Genomic DNA, 15,940 nt, shown 5'->3' with positions numbered 1-15,940 from the left:
CGGGTCAAGCCCCCCGACCCCCTTCCGGGGTCGCGGGGGGGGTGAGGGGGGGTGAGGCGCGCCGTGACGCAGCACGTTATCGGGGGCGGAGCTAGCGAGACGGGCAGGGGAGGGCCGGCTGGGGTGAAACCAGGAAGTACGCATGCTCAGTTAGTCCTGCGCCACGATTTTCAGCACTGGACAGAGTGACAGCTATTTCGTGGAAAGTTTAAAGAAAGTGAAGCTGTTCTTCATTCCCGGTGCTGAACGAATCGGAGAATATATTCTTGTAGCGAATGCCCGTCTATTGTTAGACAGTACCATTTCACTATTGGAATATAGCGTAAAGTAACACTATTAAAGCAATCTGACTTCTCCGAAATTCTCTCCAGTAAGGCACTAGGCTATACAGGGAAAAGAACCTCACACTTCTAAGAGCTAAGGTATCAAATACAAACAGGAAATCCTGTGGAGTAAAGAAAAAAATGTTACCTTTATCATTCCCTGATGATGAAAATTGAGTAAAATGCGCTAGTAAAGTCTCCTGCTCTATTCCTGCACTCACAAATTATTTCACACCAGGTAACCTCCTCTCTTTCCTGGAAGACTCAGAATTGTGCTCACTCCCAAATATGGTATTGAACAGCTACGTTTAAGAGTCAGAGCTGTCTTGGGCAAGTTACTGTAGTATATCAAAGCCTCATTTTCCCCATATGCATAATAATCTTAGGTTTTAGTCATGGTTAAGTGGTAATACGTAAACTGCATGGTAGTTGTCTAGCTAGTAGCAGAAATTCAACACAGCAGTGTTTCTTTGTATTATTTTAACACTTTAACGACAGAAGCACAAATACTGTGCAGGTAAACACCAATCCCTAATGCTCTAGATTCAGATTAGTGACCTGATGGTGTTTGTATGTGTTCCTTGGAGAACACACAGATCCTCACAGTAGAATTCAACAAAAAGTAAGTTTTCAGAAGACAAAACAATTCTAAATAACCCACTCCACCCTTCTTTCATTACTAACTTCTTGACTTTGAACATACTGGCATGGTTTGAACTTTTACTATTTCAATGACCTAATCCGTAAAGTACCTGAAAGTCAGAGAGATGATAGCTTTTAAGATACAAGAAAAAGTGTGTGAATATACGTAGTCATTCAAGTAAAAGGCATTTCTTAGCTCAGTAACGACCTCTGACCTTCACCTCTAATCATTCTGGACTATTTGGAAGATTTTTATTTGTAGTCAAAATGGTTATTGTGAAGACTGAATGTGAGCTAAAGAACTCCATGCACATAGTTCACTACATTACCTTGACCTTGCAAATTGCTTCTGTTTTATCTCATTAAATGATGATGTGTTCTTCTAGAAGTCTCTGTAAGAAAAACTACTCATTGTGAATTTATTTCATTTACTATGAGAAAAAGTTTATGTAACACCATCAAGAGCAGGGAACCAGAGTAAAGAGAAAATTGATAATGCTGAAGAATCTTTCTTATCTGCCAAATTTCTTACCTCCTCCTTGAACATAAGTGGAAAAACACTATCAAATTCTAACCTTCAGACTTCAGTTTTTTAGGTTCTATGTAAATCACTATCATTTAACATTCTGTAGTAATTCTAGAGATTCCTTAATGTAGTATAATATTTGCTATTTTATTACTGGATTTAAGAACAAGTATCGAAGGGATAGCTACTTTATTCATCATTCATTTAAAATCCTTAATGTTTAAGAACTTTAAGATTGATTCCCTTTCTCAAATCTAGATAATGATTAAAAGTGTTTTCACTGTTAGTAAACACATAATAATAAATATGTGAATATTAATGTAATTTTCTCTATCATATAATAAGATAATGTTAATATGTAACACCATCCAATTGAGATCAGTAGGAAATAGCAGATGTTACAAAATTCAATCCTGAAAATTAAATACTGTAATTATTTGCAAAATTATAGCTATAGCTAAATTTGTAATTCAATGAAAAGACCCAAATTATTCTTTGTATGTCCCAAATATTTATAATCCAATCAAGACATCTGTAAAGAGCATTTATTTTAAATTCCACATTTAACTATAGTTGGGGATAAATAAAAAAGACCAAACTACTATAGTAATTACAAAGCATTTCATTTTATTAATAATGTATATACAAATAAATTAGTTGAAAAAGACTATGATACATTTATACACTAAAATTAAATCCTACAAACTCTGAATGTCATCAAAATAACTACCAGATTAATTTTCACAGGTCAACTCCTCAATTTCATCTTCACTATCAGAATCTTCATAAAATGAAATTGTGGCTTGAATTGATAAATTTTTCAGAAGAACTTCTGCTTCTTGATATAAGTAATCATAACACTTTGATTTTGGCCAAAATAGTCTGAAAGAAGCAGACAACATAATATGCTTAACTTTTTTCACATTCAGAATCCTTACAGTCATAAAATGGTCAAATTTCAAGAGATTCATCTATTTAAAAACTAGTTTATTCATTTCTACCCAGACATAAGATAGTTTAAAAATACTACTATTGGTTTTCATGGAGTGTATTTGCCAAAGTGTCAATAACTGGGTGATTATTTTAAATATTTATCCAAAATGTAAATCAAACAAATTCACACTAAATCTTGTGTAAACAAAAGATTAATATTCAGTTTACTTTAAACATAATGGATACATTTATTCTCACAAAATACAGATTTATCTTCCAGTTTCAAAATTTCTTTGCAAAAAAATTAATTCTACCACTACATTAAAAATTCTAATGATAGCCAATTTTATAAAGAAGCCAAAATATTATGTACTTACACAAAGGCAGAAATACTTGCTCCCTTGCTTAAAACTCACAGATTTAACTATTATTATAGATGTACCCCATGGAAGTTTAGGAAACCACACAAAGCAGTATTTTCCTTTTAGTTTGTGAGAGAGTATGTGTGCTCACTAGAGAGAGATTGGAATTGGCAAAAAGTGTCCCCTAATGGGGTATGGTCATGCCACAGTCCCTTTTCATCCATTTCTTCACCACTTTGGGATTTGGGGCATGCATGCACATGCACCCAGTATGTTTTCTAACCTGCTAAGGTCAGGATTCAAAGCACACAGTCAGCATGTGGAATCCAGCTCCCTTAACCAGCAGGCCATGGTGCCAGCCCAAAAGCAATATTTTAAAAAGTTTCTCTGTACACCCACAACTTGAAGTATAGGAAGGCTAGCTATGACTCCCATCTTGATCCCATCTATCTCCCCTGCCCCCATTCAACTAAGATCACATTTCTTTCCCTTGTCCTCATTCAAGTAAGTTTGGGAGTGTCATACTGAAATATTAAAAATTATATAAGTTTATACAAAAGATTTATTTGCATATAAGCATGATTACCTCAGAATTTCAAAAATCTGGTAAGTATTAATCTTGCCATCTGGCTTTCTTTTTCATATCCAAAGAAAAGAAAGGAAGAGAAAAGCAAAATCACCAACTACGATGCACTCATTTCAGTACAGGAAGTTCTGCTCTATGGCTAGCCCCATGTATCCATAGAATAGAGTGCTTTTAACAAAAAAAAAGTTTACATTATATTCAGTATGCTGCATTTTTTTAGAGAGGTTTTTGATACAGGGCATGTGCACTTGTCAGAGAGAAAGAAAGCAAAAATTCACTCCCCCCCTTCCCCCAGGAGGGATAGCCACACTGCAATCCCTTCTCTTCCAGTCTTCTCTCAAGATTTTGGGCACGCACACACATGCACCCAGCATGCATTTCAAGCCACCAGGTCCAAGACTCGTACCGCAGTCGACCATGTGGGAGTCCAGTTAGGTAACCATTACACCATCTGCTAGTCCCTAGTATGCTGTATTTTAAAAGGCATAAAAATAGACAATGTAGTTTATAATGTTCATAGCAAAGATTAGAAACTCTAATTCTGATGTATAAATATATATAACTAGAAATTTATCTGCCACTCAATAAATATTTGAGTGATTTCTTGTGCCAACCTCATTCATAATTCAAAGATAAATAAATCATGGTCAAGAGTGTGACGACTGAGTAAAACAAATAAGAAACACAATTCTAGTCAACACATAAATGAATAAAAATAAACTTAATAGAAGTGCAACTAAATTTTAACCATTCAGAAAAGAAAAGAACTGCTTATTAATAGGAAAAATATTTATGTTAAAACGTATATTTGATACTGCCAAACCCAAAGAATGCTGTTTAGCTATTATAATGCTCTGCCGAGTATTTCTCACTATTAACCATTTTTACTCCAGGGAATCCATACTTTCTTGAATTCCTACTATTCTGCTGCTTCTCAATTTCCTGTATGAACCTCTTTTTCTCTGTATGCTAGTTAGATGCTGACCTTCTTCTAGGTCTACACTGAGAATACCGATCTCTCCCCTCTACACTCCCTAGAATGGCCTCACCCCCTGCCATGATTTTATCAACCTCTCATTGACCACAGGCTCCCAAGTCTGTATTCCCACTTAAGATTTTGACTCTTGGCCTTCGACTTCTAGAAGCTTCTCTTTACCAGATATCACTATTTGAAAGCCCCATAGGTACATTCAGTACTGAATATGGACTCATTATCTTGATTCTCAAAGTTTTTGAATCCCAATTTCCATTCTCTTAGTACAGCATTCTCCTGGTTACTAACCACAAATTTGGGAATCATTCTGACTTTTTCACCTACAATATCTAATACATTGTTAAGTCAAATATATTTTGTTACCTTAGTACTTCCAATTCACCCAGTCCCATCTCTACTTCCAATGTCTTTTCACCATTTCTTACCTGAACAATTGCAAAAGCTTCCAATGTTACCTTTGGTACTCTAACAACTAAGCCTATATACCATTTTTTAATAGCTGATTTTTCTGAAACATAAATCAGATTGCACCAGTGTTCTGGTTAAAATCCTTTGAGTGATCTCTAATACCAGCTACAAAATAAAGCCCATAGATCCCAAAACTCAGTACCAGGGTGTACCAGATACCGTCTCCGGCTACCATGCTGGAATGACCACAGTTTCACACACCTAAATTCCAGTTCCTTGGAATTCCCAGAAAGAGCCATGCTGTTTCACCAAACCTGAATCTCTTTCTCTATGTTATTATTATTATTATTTTCTACCCGGACCTCTTATCCATCTGGCTAACTTCTTCAAGACTCAGCCAATAACCACAACCTGTCCATTTCCCTGACCACATCCCCTAGCAGGATGTGCTGTGGTTATTATTGACATGCATTGTGATTTTGTATGTGTCCATCACCAGTGCTAGCACAGGGAATGTGTATTCACTACTATGAGCTATTTATAAACACACACTTTACGACATCACGTACCTCTTCATGGAACCTTTCGTTAAGGCAAGAAAACTGCAGAATTATTAACCTTTCACCTGCATAAAGTCTATAAAGACTATTACAGAAAGGCTGACTTTCTGTGACTAGGAACAGTAAACTAGCTCTTTCCTGTTATGTTAAATAACTTTTGCCACATACTCCCACCTAGCCTCCCCCCTTCCGGAAAATCATTCTTAGAAATCTTCAGGATTTTCCATTTTCTCTTACTTGTCAACCTTGATGTGCTGTAAAACTGCACTATGAAGCTCATTCTTCTCTCTGGGTGTAAGAGAATGACAACAGACATACTCTACCTGGTGTGCAGTCAATTTCACGACTCTTTACGATTAAAAACAAAAACAAAAAATGAGCTTTGCAGACACAAGACGCCACCATTCTACTTTGACTGTCCTGCCATCCACTTTCTCTCCGTGTTACATTCCTTGGGCACTTACTGAGTAGGCACTAAGGAACAGTTCTTTCAGGGGAGCACGTGAGCGCCCACATTTTTTCAGTTTGATGAGTAAGGACCTCTGTGAGTGGGGAGACAAAGCAACCTTGAAGACAGATTTTTCCAAGCAAGAAAAACGGTAGAACCAGCTGCTGGGCTGGGTTTTGTGACAGCCCGGCTCCTGCCTGGGACCAGAGGAGCGAGAGACCTCAGTGAGGCCTGTCACTCACCTGACTGGGTGTCTGAATTGGGAAAGCTTTCCTGAGGCTTCGGTCACGTCAGGGCTATCAGGCATCTGGGGACAAAAGGAGATGAATCGCAGCTACCACCCACGTCCCACTAGAAACTGGTATTGTGTGCGACCCAGCATTCTTCGCGCCCGCTTGGAATGTGACTGCAGAGAGCCCAGCCGCCTCCTCCTGCCAGATCGGTGTGGCTCAGTGGCTTCGAAGGACACATTCGCCGCGTCGCATCGGCAGGCTAGGTCTGAAGTGAGGGGCAGGCAGGGGTGCGTGTCTCCCTCAGGTACCGCGTCCCCAGCCCTGGTAGACCGTCTGCACCCTTCGAGAGCAGGCCGACCACTCGGGGCTCACTCACCGCCTCCGCCGCGCGGTGCTGCACCTCTTTCTTGCCTCGCGAGTCAACCCACGGTCTCCAGAAGCCTGCGGATCTGCGGGATGGGGCACACCCAGGCGCACGGAGGAGACGTGAGCCCAGACCAGGGAGAAGGCACACAAGCCTAGCGCTGGCCTGGGTGGGGAGTGGCGGAAGGCTGAGGGAGGAGCTGGAGGCGGGAGGGACTAGCGGCTGGGGCAGGCGCAGAACAGCGCGGAGGAGCCTTACCCGGAGTTCGCGCCCCCACTCCGCGTGGCGCAGTCCGGGGCGGCCGGAGGCTGCGGGCGCGCTTGGTCTGAGGCTCGGCGCTCCGCGGTCTCCATCGCATGGCCCAGTCGGCCTTCGCGGGCAATCCAGGCCCCTGCCACCAGGTCGGAGACCAGAGGTCTATATAGCCCTTGCGCCCTGCAGCATGTTTAGAGGCCCGCCCCTCTATCCCCAGCTAGCCGCATAAACAAAAAGGCTGCGCGTGAAGGCGCACCGGGCTGCAGTGACCCGGGTGTGAACGCGTGCAACTCCCAAATGGCTGGGGAAAGGATTTCGCGGAACGAGTGTTAATCGTCTTTCGACACATGGCTGCGGTGAAAAACAACATTCGCCCGAGCAGCCAATTTCCATGTGAAGAGGCTAGGAGGCGATAAAATTAAGCGACTCTACACGTTTTGTGTATTTCTGCAAAAAGGCCAAATGATTGATAATTGCTTGACTCCCGAGTCTTACGGCTTCTTGGCCTGTGGCGAATGTAACTGTTTCTGCAGCTCGTGTTCTAAAAGCTAGGAGAGAACTGAAATGAAAGGGAATTCATCGTTCTGCAAAAAAAAATTGAAAAATGGATAAATAGAAGAATTCCTTAAGAAAGGAATGTAGGGGTTTTAAAAAATGTATTATAAACTAGGCTCATATCTCTGCCTAATATTATTTGAAGATAATAGAAAATAATTGGTAACAGAAGATGAATTATAAAAGACTGAGTAACCTACCGTAGAGGGCCAGTGACTGCCCTCATGTGATTTCAGCATGAGCCGAATGTATCTGCTCATACCTTTGTGATTTTTCCCATCTTATCAATATCTCCCAGTGATAAGAGTTTCATCTATATGCCTTTGTCACTACTTGGAATTTTGTCACTCAATGATAATTTAAAAATTCTTCGGGGATGGTGGTAATAAAATCTTGAAAGTTGCCTGAGACAAGGACAATTTCCCTGTGACCTATTCTTCTATTTGAGGTACCTCTCACAACAGAAGCCCTTTACAGTTGATAGAAACGTTATGTTTAAAAGGAAAGATGATATATCCATGTTATAAGTTCTTTCACAATATTTTAAACAATGGAGCTGAACGCTCTCCTAAAAGTTGTAGATGAAATGTTGAAGGTCAAGAGTGCCTCTGCTATGTATTCAGTTACTGCATGAAAAAAATAATCCATCTAAAGACCTATAATGATCTCCATGCCAAGAAGGGATGTATGATTTGTCTTATACAGATAATAAAATCTGTAAAGTAGAGACCTAGTTTATGTCTCAATGCACTAGAACTATGGTTAGGCTGAATAAAATAAAGCTCGTAGAATAGGTGTTGCAGTGCCTGTACATAGTAAGTCCTCAACAGGTGTTTTAAGCTACTTAATAATTATCAGCCCTTTATAATGTTACATGGTTGGTATGGCTTGTAATATCAGTCCCACAAACATATTTGAGGTATTTATGTGCTAACTACTGTCCTTTCCGAATATAATAGTGAATAAGATATTACCTCAATTCCCAAGAAAATTTCAATCATTACAATGGCCACATAAGCAAAGATTTTGAAAAAGTGGTATATTCAATGGCAAATGTACACTTTAGGCAGAGAAGTGACACAAAGAAGAGACTTAAGTCTCTTTAGGACAACCAAAAAGACTTTCTTATAGTAAAGGAATCCTATATCAAGATTTCTAGAAGGATCAGTCAAAGAATAGTATTGTCTGTGTACATAGTGAAGGAGTGGGAGGAGAAGGAATGGGATGTGACAGAAGAGGTAGAATGGGCTTGGACTTTTAAAAGCCTAACATGCAATTATATGTAAATCATAAATTTCAATAAATATTTAAAGATTAAAAAATGAAAAAAAAAAGCCTAATATACAATCCTAAGACATTTTGACTTAATTATTCTGCAAGCACTGCTGAAAGATTTGAAGCATGAAAGTGGTATGGTCAAAGTTTTAATTTTATATTATAAAAAGCCCTCTGGCAGCCATTTGGAAGACAGATTTAAGAAAATCCAGTACTAGAGTGAAGGAGACAATGTAAAATACCTTGTAACAGTATTGGCAGTACATAATAAGATGCATATATAACAATAGAGATGAGCAGGTAGATTTGAAGGATACTTAATAAATAAAATGTATAGAACCTGAGTTGTAAAATGTGATTGGACATAAAAGTGGTGGTTAACGCCGAATCTCACATGGCCAACTGTACAGATTGGGCCCTGGATCCAGTGACTTGAAAAACACATCAGTGCATGTGTGTACATGCCCAAAATCCTGAGAGGAGGGAGAAATGGAGGGGAAGATACTGTAGCATGATATGCACCGTGGAGGTGCTGTCTCACTTTCTCTTTTTCTTTCTCTGTCTCTCTCTCTCAAGAGAGCACACTTGCCCTCTGGCCAAAAAAAAAAAAAAAAAAGAAATTATTGAATTTAGATACATTCTCAAGTTTTTAGGCTAGGAAAGTGGATAGATAGTGAAGGCTCAAATAAAGGCAGACAACAGAAACCATAGGAAAAAGACAGGCGAGATACTCTTACATTGTTTTACGCTGTGGTCTGCAGGGAAAAAATAATGAATTTGGTTTTGGATCTTCAATTAGTCAGGATGAGCTGGGCTATATGTATGACCATAATAAATAACTCTGGCTTAAAATAGCAAAGGTTTATTTCTCACTAATACTATATGCCCATTTTTGATTAGTGGAAGATCTGCTCCACATCATCTTCAAGTAAGGATACAAGTTGATGGAATCCCTTCCCTCTGGAATGTTGCCACTTGTCTTAGCAGAGAAAAAATTGTTTGCCAGTTTTCAAAGATGTTTGCCTGGGAGTGATACACATCATGTCCAATACATCTCTTTGCCTGAAACGAGTCATATGACACACCTGTTTTCCAAGGAACAGGAAAATGCAGCTCTACCATGTGCTCAGAAAGAGCAGAAACAGAAACAGAATAAAGAGCATAAAAGAGTATCATAGACTACCTCTCTGCTACTGACTGTTCAGCTCACTTTCCTTTCTGCACAAATAATACAGTCTCCCCAAGGAAAGGGACTCAAAGAAATCTAGTGGATTTCAGAAGGCTTAGCGACACATAGCCGGAGAGAGTATCCAGAGAACAACCAGAGATATGAAGCCTTGGATTCAGAAGAGAGTTTAGGGCTATAGATCTAAATGTGGGGGTTATTAGCAAAGAAGTGGTAATTAAAGCTACAGAAGTGATTCATTTTCCCAGGGAAATTCTATAGCTTGAATACAGGACTCAGGACAGAGCTTTGGAAAGCAACATTTGATTGCAAGGCAAGAAGGTATGCAAAAAACAAAAACAAAAATAAAAACAAACAACAAAACAAAACAAAAACAAAAACACCCCACTGAAGAGGAAAGGAGTAGTAGAAGGTAAATCAGCAAAGCCAGTGTGGTGGAAAGAATTCCATGAAAGAATTCCATCTAGGAAGGAGAGGTCTAAGGTATTAAGTGCTAACAAGAGGTCAAATAAGATAAGGGCACACGTTCATTGGATCTGGCATCTAAGGAGTGACGCATGTCTTTAGAACATATCGTTTGAGTGTATGGGGATAGAAGCTTTTTTTTTTTAATAGAAAGTTGAGTTGTAGATTAAAAGTGAAGAAATGAAAACAGTGAATTGAGGCAACCATCCTGAGAGGATAAAAGATAGAAAGGAAATGCCAGGTCAGTGCAAGGGTCTTGTTTTTAGGGTGCAAGAGACAAAAGTGTTTTTATGAGATGAGGAGAAGAGGCAGGAGAGGACAGACCTCTAGAGAGAGGGGACTAGATGATGGTTCATGATCCCCCAAGAGGAAGGGAGACATCAGATCAATACCCCTGGGGAGAAACCTCATGCGGTTAGAGACGGCAAATCAGTGATGACTATATTCCTCGTCCAGGAATACCTGAGAAGCAAGGTGAATCAGGACACCTAGCACTGCGTAGGGAAGAGAGGGGTAGAGTGTGATAATGGGATATATATAAACCTGAGAGAACAGCAGTTGTCTTAAAATTGAGGGAGAAGGAATGCTTTACTTAAAAAAAGGAGAGACAATTAGTACAAATGTGGCAAGCTTCATACTCGATCAAATTTAGATAGACTGAGAACTAGAAATATGGATTATTAGAAATGTTAGATACCAAACCATTTCTATGTTTATTCTGTTTATGCCACTTACTTACACAGATCTTTAAAAATATATATGTTTGTTGCTGTATAGGCAGACCCTGCATTTTTAAAGTAATTTATTGGGTTGCTAGGAAAATAATGAAGCATTTTTGAATTGAGAACCAGAAAAATATGTCATGACTTTCCTGATGACCTAATATTTATTCCATGAGAGAGAGACTCAGGCACCCACCGCAGAGTCTTCACGCCATGTCCCACCTCTAGTCTCAGTCGGCTGGATTATGGGCACCAGTGTGTGTACCCAACATGCTCAGGGAGACCTCTGCATGCAACCCAGGACCTTTGCCATGTGGCTCCACCTACATTACCACTGCTCCACCACCTGGCCCCTTTACAGACCCTGAAGCTGATTTCTAAATGTGACCAAGGACAAAACACTGTTCTTGTTGTTGTTTGTTTGTTTGTTTCCTGCAAGTTTATCAAGTTTCCATCAAATATGGTATCTCTTAGCCAAATCATGAATGGGGAATAGTAATTTCAAGCTGTGACCGAAGAATGGAAGAAAACAATCAGTAATTTTTTTTTTTGGGGGGGGGGAGTTTTTTTGCTATAGGGTATGCGCACTCACCAGAAAGACAGAGATAGACAGAGAAACAAAAAGCGAGAAATCTCCCCCAGGGTGGATGGCCATGCTGCAATCCTTTCTCCTGCATTCTCCTCTCGGGATCTTCGGCACACATGCACACGTGCCCAGCATGAGTTTAAGCCACTGGGTCCAGGACTCAAACCACAGTCGACTACATGGGAATCCAGCAACGTAGCAATTACACTATCTGCTGGTCCTGACGACCAGTCATTTTTGCGGACATAATATTTACTATTTTAGAACAGATATACACACACATTTTTTTGTGGTGGGGGCTGCCATAGTTGAGTGTGCTCACCAGAGAGAGAGAGAGGGAAGGTGAAAAATGACCTCCCAAATGGCCACAGTCCCTTCTCCATTTTCTTCTCAGGATTTTGGGCATGCACATGCTCACACCTGGTACAATTTTCAGTGCCTTAGCCACTACATCAGTTACTGGCCCCAGATACACTTACATTTTTTTCTTTTCTTTTTTCAGAGAATTTTTTGCTGTAGGGTACATGCACTCACCAGAGAGACAGAGAGATAGAAAGTGAGAAATCACCCCACCCCACCCCATCCGGGTGGATGGCCACACTGCAGTCCCTTCTCCTTTGTTCTCCCCTCGGGATTTTTAGCATGCACAGACTCACACCCAACTTGAGTTTTAAGCAGCTGGATTCAGGATTTGAACTACGGTCGACTACATGGGAGTCCAATGATGTAACCATTATGCCATCTGCTGGTCCTGATATACATACTTCTTAAACAAGATTTATGCAGTATGAGGACATAAACTCTTGCAAAATAAATATAAAGAAATGCAGAATTATAAAATAATATCATCTAAGGTATAACTTGTTCATGTTCCAGTTTAGATTTTAGATTTTTATACAAAGTTCAATTAGTACATTTTAAATATGTGCTTTATATAACATATCAACACACTTTTCCTAACACATCAATGAGGTAAACCAATCTACATAATCTATTATTAGGTTTAAAAATATTTTTAGGGGCCAGCAGTTAGCGTAATGGCTATGTCGCTGGACTGCCACGTAGTTGACCGCAGTTCGAGTGCCGGACCCGGTGGCTTAAACTCATGCCGGGCGCGTGTGCGTGCATGCCCAAGTTCCCGAGAGGAGAATGGAGGAGAAGGGATTGCGGCATGACCATCCCCCCTGGGGGGTGATTTCTCGCTTTCTGTCTCTCTGGCTCTGTCTGTCTGGCGAGCGCACGCGCCCTATAGCAAAAACCTCTCAAAAAAGTTTTTTTTTAAACTTAATTTATTCAACAAATATTTACTGAACAGCTACTATGTGCTAGATGCGAGTCAAGAATCTTGATATGTATCAATGAAAAAAGCAGATGAAACCTCCAAACTTTCATGGAGCTACATTCTAATTAACATCTAAGCCACAAAGCTTTTTATTTTGCTAAAACATCATAAATTGACCTTACACATGATTCATGTGTACCTAATGTGCTTTTATTTTTACAACTTTGGACCTTTGCATGATGATAAAATGTCAGAAAGGAAGAGTACCCTGGAGCAAGAGTGCTAGGTGATGGTCCCTGAAACGGAAGAAGGAAAGAAATCAAGACTGCATTTTAAAACTGAATATGAGCTTCTATGAGGGGACTTTTAAAAAATCTGCAGAAAAAATAGAATTGAAGTTTGACTTTACTTTGCTAACCAAAAATTGGAAATTCATGCAGAGACGTTTTGTAATATGCATTTTCATGAATTTTTTGAAGACCCCTTGTATATTATCCAGAAAATAGTAATCAAGGAGAAATATCAGAGCTTGAAGTGGGTTCTCATTTTGAATGTGACCTGGCGTTGCCCCACTCCACAACAGACAGGATGACCTCAGCCAGGGTATGACTTCCTCCCCACTTAGAAACAGAGGTGAAAAACAGAGGTGTGAAGGAAGAGGGGAGTATCATGACTCACAGCAGCTATCGCCACCATGTGCCTTCTGAATAAGGCCTGGTTTGCTTGTAACAAGAGCAAGGCTAGTCTCAGTTCAGAAACATGCTTTCTTATTCATGACTTTGCTCATCTTATCTAAGGAAAACTGTAATACCTAATTAGTTAGATTCCATTTTTTTCTCTTTTTGAGAGAGACTTTTGCTATAGGGTGTGCACTCACTGGAGACACAGACAGAGAGAGAGAGAAAGAGAGAAATCGTCCCCCAGAGGGGATTGCCACTCCATAATCCCTTCTCCTCCATTATCATCTTGGGATTTTGGGCACACATGCACATGCACCCTGCATGACTTTCGAGCTGCTAGAACCGGGACTCAAACTATGGTCGACTACATGAAAGTCCAGCGCCTTAACCACTATGCCATCTGCTGGCCCCCACTTGATTTCTTTTTTGAAAATTTGTTATATACAATGTACTCCTTTCCAGGCTCATTATTCACTTGCATCTGAACCCAATGAGTAAAATTTATTAATATTTTTGGTATTGTATTTCAATTATGTAATTAAGTTTTCATGCAGAAAACAAGTAAAAAAAGTGAATGTGCAACTGTAAAGATAACGTCTATGGGAGATCTTTTTGAAGGGTGTTAGAAATGTTCTAAAACTGGATCATGATGATAGTTGCACAAGCCTATAAATATACTAAACATCATTAGCTTGTACAGTTAAAATGGGTAAATTTTATGACATGTAAAGTATAGCTCAATATAAAAACCTTCATGTAACATTAAAGAATTGATACGTTTTTAAGTTTATTTATTTCATTAGTGAGGAATGTGGGTAGGGGGAGAGACAGACACCCTCAAGAGAAGCTTCATACCACAATCTTCCCCACAACTCCACAGCCAGCCAGGATCATTGACAGACATATAGGCATCTTCAGACAGACCCAGACAGGAACTAGACCTTGGACTCAGACACAAACCTTGACAAAGATACCAAAATAAACCTGGGTAAGAATGGGGACCAGTAGATGGCATAAGCTGTTACATTGCTGGATTCCCACATGGCCAACTGCGGTTTGAGTCCTGGACCCGGTGACCTGAAAATCACGCCAGGCACATGTGTGTGCGTGTCCAAGATCCTGGGAGGAGAATGGAGGAGAAGGGATTGCAGCATGGTCTTCCCCCTTGGGGGATGATTTCTCACTGTCTCTATCGCTCTCTCTCCAGTGAGTGGACCCTCCCTCAGGCAAAAACTCTTTAAAAAAATTTGTTTAAAGTATATGGATACTTGGATATGAACATGGACACAAACCTGGACACAGACCCAAAGCTTCCTAAATAGTCTCAGCATCATGCAGCAGCAGCCTTACTGCTTGTGCCGCCATGGCTGGGCCTAAGGATCAATTCTTAACTATGTGGAATCCGAGCCTGAAACACTAAAAGCCACGGTCAGAATCCAGTGTTTTTTAAATGTTTCTGACTTACAGGTGTTTAAAAACATGAATCTTTGGTAGAGAAAATGATTGTTGCACCGTCTCACAACACTAGAGTGTATTTTAAAGCATACATTGTGCTTACACTGGCCACTGATCTCGGGGCAGTAGTTTTGCTGCAGTGCCTTCTTCCAGAAGCTCCATGTGGATGTTCTGTTTCATGTGGTCAGCACAAGTTCTTTAGAAAAGACTGTATTGGATCTGTGGTCTCCAAACTATGGAATGCACCATTTATCAGGCCTTTGTCAAAAACTTTCTGCTACTACTTATTTGCCATAAGCAGGACTTCACACTGAGGCGTCTATAGAAGGACCGTGTGCATCACTCTAACTTGAGGTTGAATTAAAGATCAAGCAAAGGAGTTCAGTGATTAGGAATTTCACTTAGGATTATTAGAAGGTTAAACATATGAATATGTTCTAAACTCACTAATAAGCTGAAATACTCTTATTCTTTTCCTTACAAATATATTAGAACTTCCATAGCCAACATTTTATGCCAATAAAATCTCATTTGAGTTACTGATTTTAAGAAAAACTGTTTTTCAGTTTAAGGATCAGATTCTTAGTGAAAAGTGGCATTTTAAAACCTTCAGGCTTTTGAGAATCTTCCCAGGCTTGGGATAAAGATAACAGTTGTGGCAAAAACTGACTCAGAACTGAGCAGAGCTAATGTGTGTTGTTTTAAACCAAGAAGGTGCTCACAGATGGCTCAGCGAGATTTAGCAAGTCTGTGTTAATCACACTCATACATGGGAATATCTCCATTGAAAACAGACAGGTTTGGTTGTGCTCTTCATGTAACTGCCTTAGTTGGTTAATAACAATAAATTATACTATTTAATGGCCTAAAATATTTCATGTTCCATATACTAATGAGCATTGGATGTATATTATTAAACCATACTGAGAGTTCATGAGAGGTTGTTCCATTCAAGGTATAGTGAAGAAACAAAAAATTTTCAGAAATTCAGTATTGGACAAATTAACTAGGAGGGTTTTTGATGGCTGCATTCTAGACATTTTTTTAACTTGTATGTTAGCCCCAAATAGGTTAATATTTTATACTTACTGAATTATTTA

At 39.7% G+C, this 15,940-nt stretch overlaps 1 protein-coding gene across 1 annotated transcript; it reads right to left on the bottom strand.

The window, feature by feature from the left end:
* Positions 1-2,197: 2,197 nt before the first annotated feature.
* On the bottom strand, positions 2,198-15,020 carry RIPPLY2 (ripply transcriptional repressor 2). Its single transcript, XM_027769922.1, has 6 exons — positions 14,944-15,020; positions 7,130-7,193; positions 6,905-7,036; positions 6,392-6,796; positions 6,025-6,089; positions 2,198-2,373 (listed from the first exon to the last, which is right to left on the bottom strand). Exons 1-6 carry the CDS (start codon positions 15,018-15,020, stop codon positions 2,226-2,228), a joined length of 891 nt encoding a protein of 296 aa, XP_027625723.1. The 3' UTR covers positions 2,198-2,225.
* Between the last annotated feature and the right edge of the window lie 920 nt (positions 15,021-15,940).

This window comes from Tupaia chinensis, unplaced genomic scaffold, assembly GCF_000334495.1.
Source record: "Tupaia chinensis unplaced genomic scaffold, TupChi_1.0 Scaffold000097_1, whole genome shotgun sequence".
Taxonomy (NCBI): domain Eukaryota; kingdom Metazoa; phylum Chordata; class Mammalia; order Scandentia; family Tupaiidae; genus Tupaia; species Tupaia belangeri.
This window is presented reverse-complemented; position numbering and strand designations above follow the sequence as displayed.

What these genes read in the sequence shown, in the direction of transcription:
- RIPPLY2 (XM_027769922.1), bottom strand. Translation starts at nt 15,020, where the DNA reads ATGAAACAGAACATCCACATGGAGCTTCTGGAAGAAGGCACTGCAGCA. An exon ending in CCCCGAGATCAGTGGCCAGT is followed by an intron (nt 7,194 to 14,943) that starts GTAAGCACAATG and finishes CTTTCATTTCAG; the next exon opens with TTCTCTCCTAGCTTTTAGAA. An exon ending in TCGCCACAGGCCAAGAAGCC is followed by an intron (nt 7,037 to 7,129) that starts GTAAGACTCGGG and finishes ATCGCCTCCTAG; the next exon opens with CCTCTTCACATGGAAATTGG.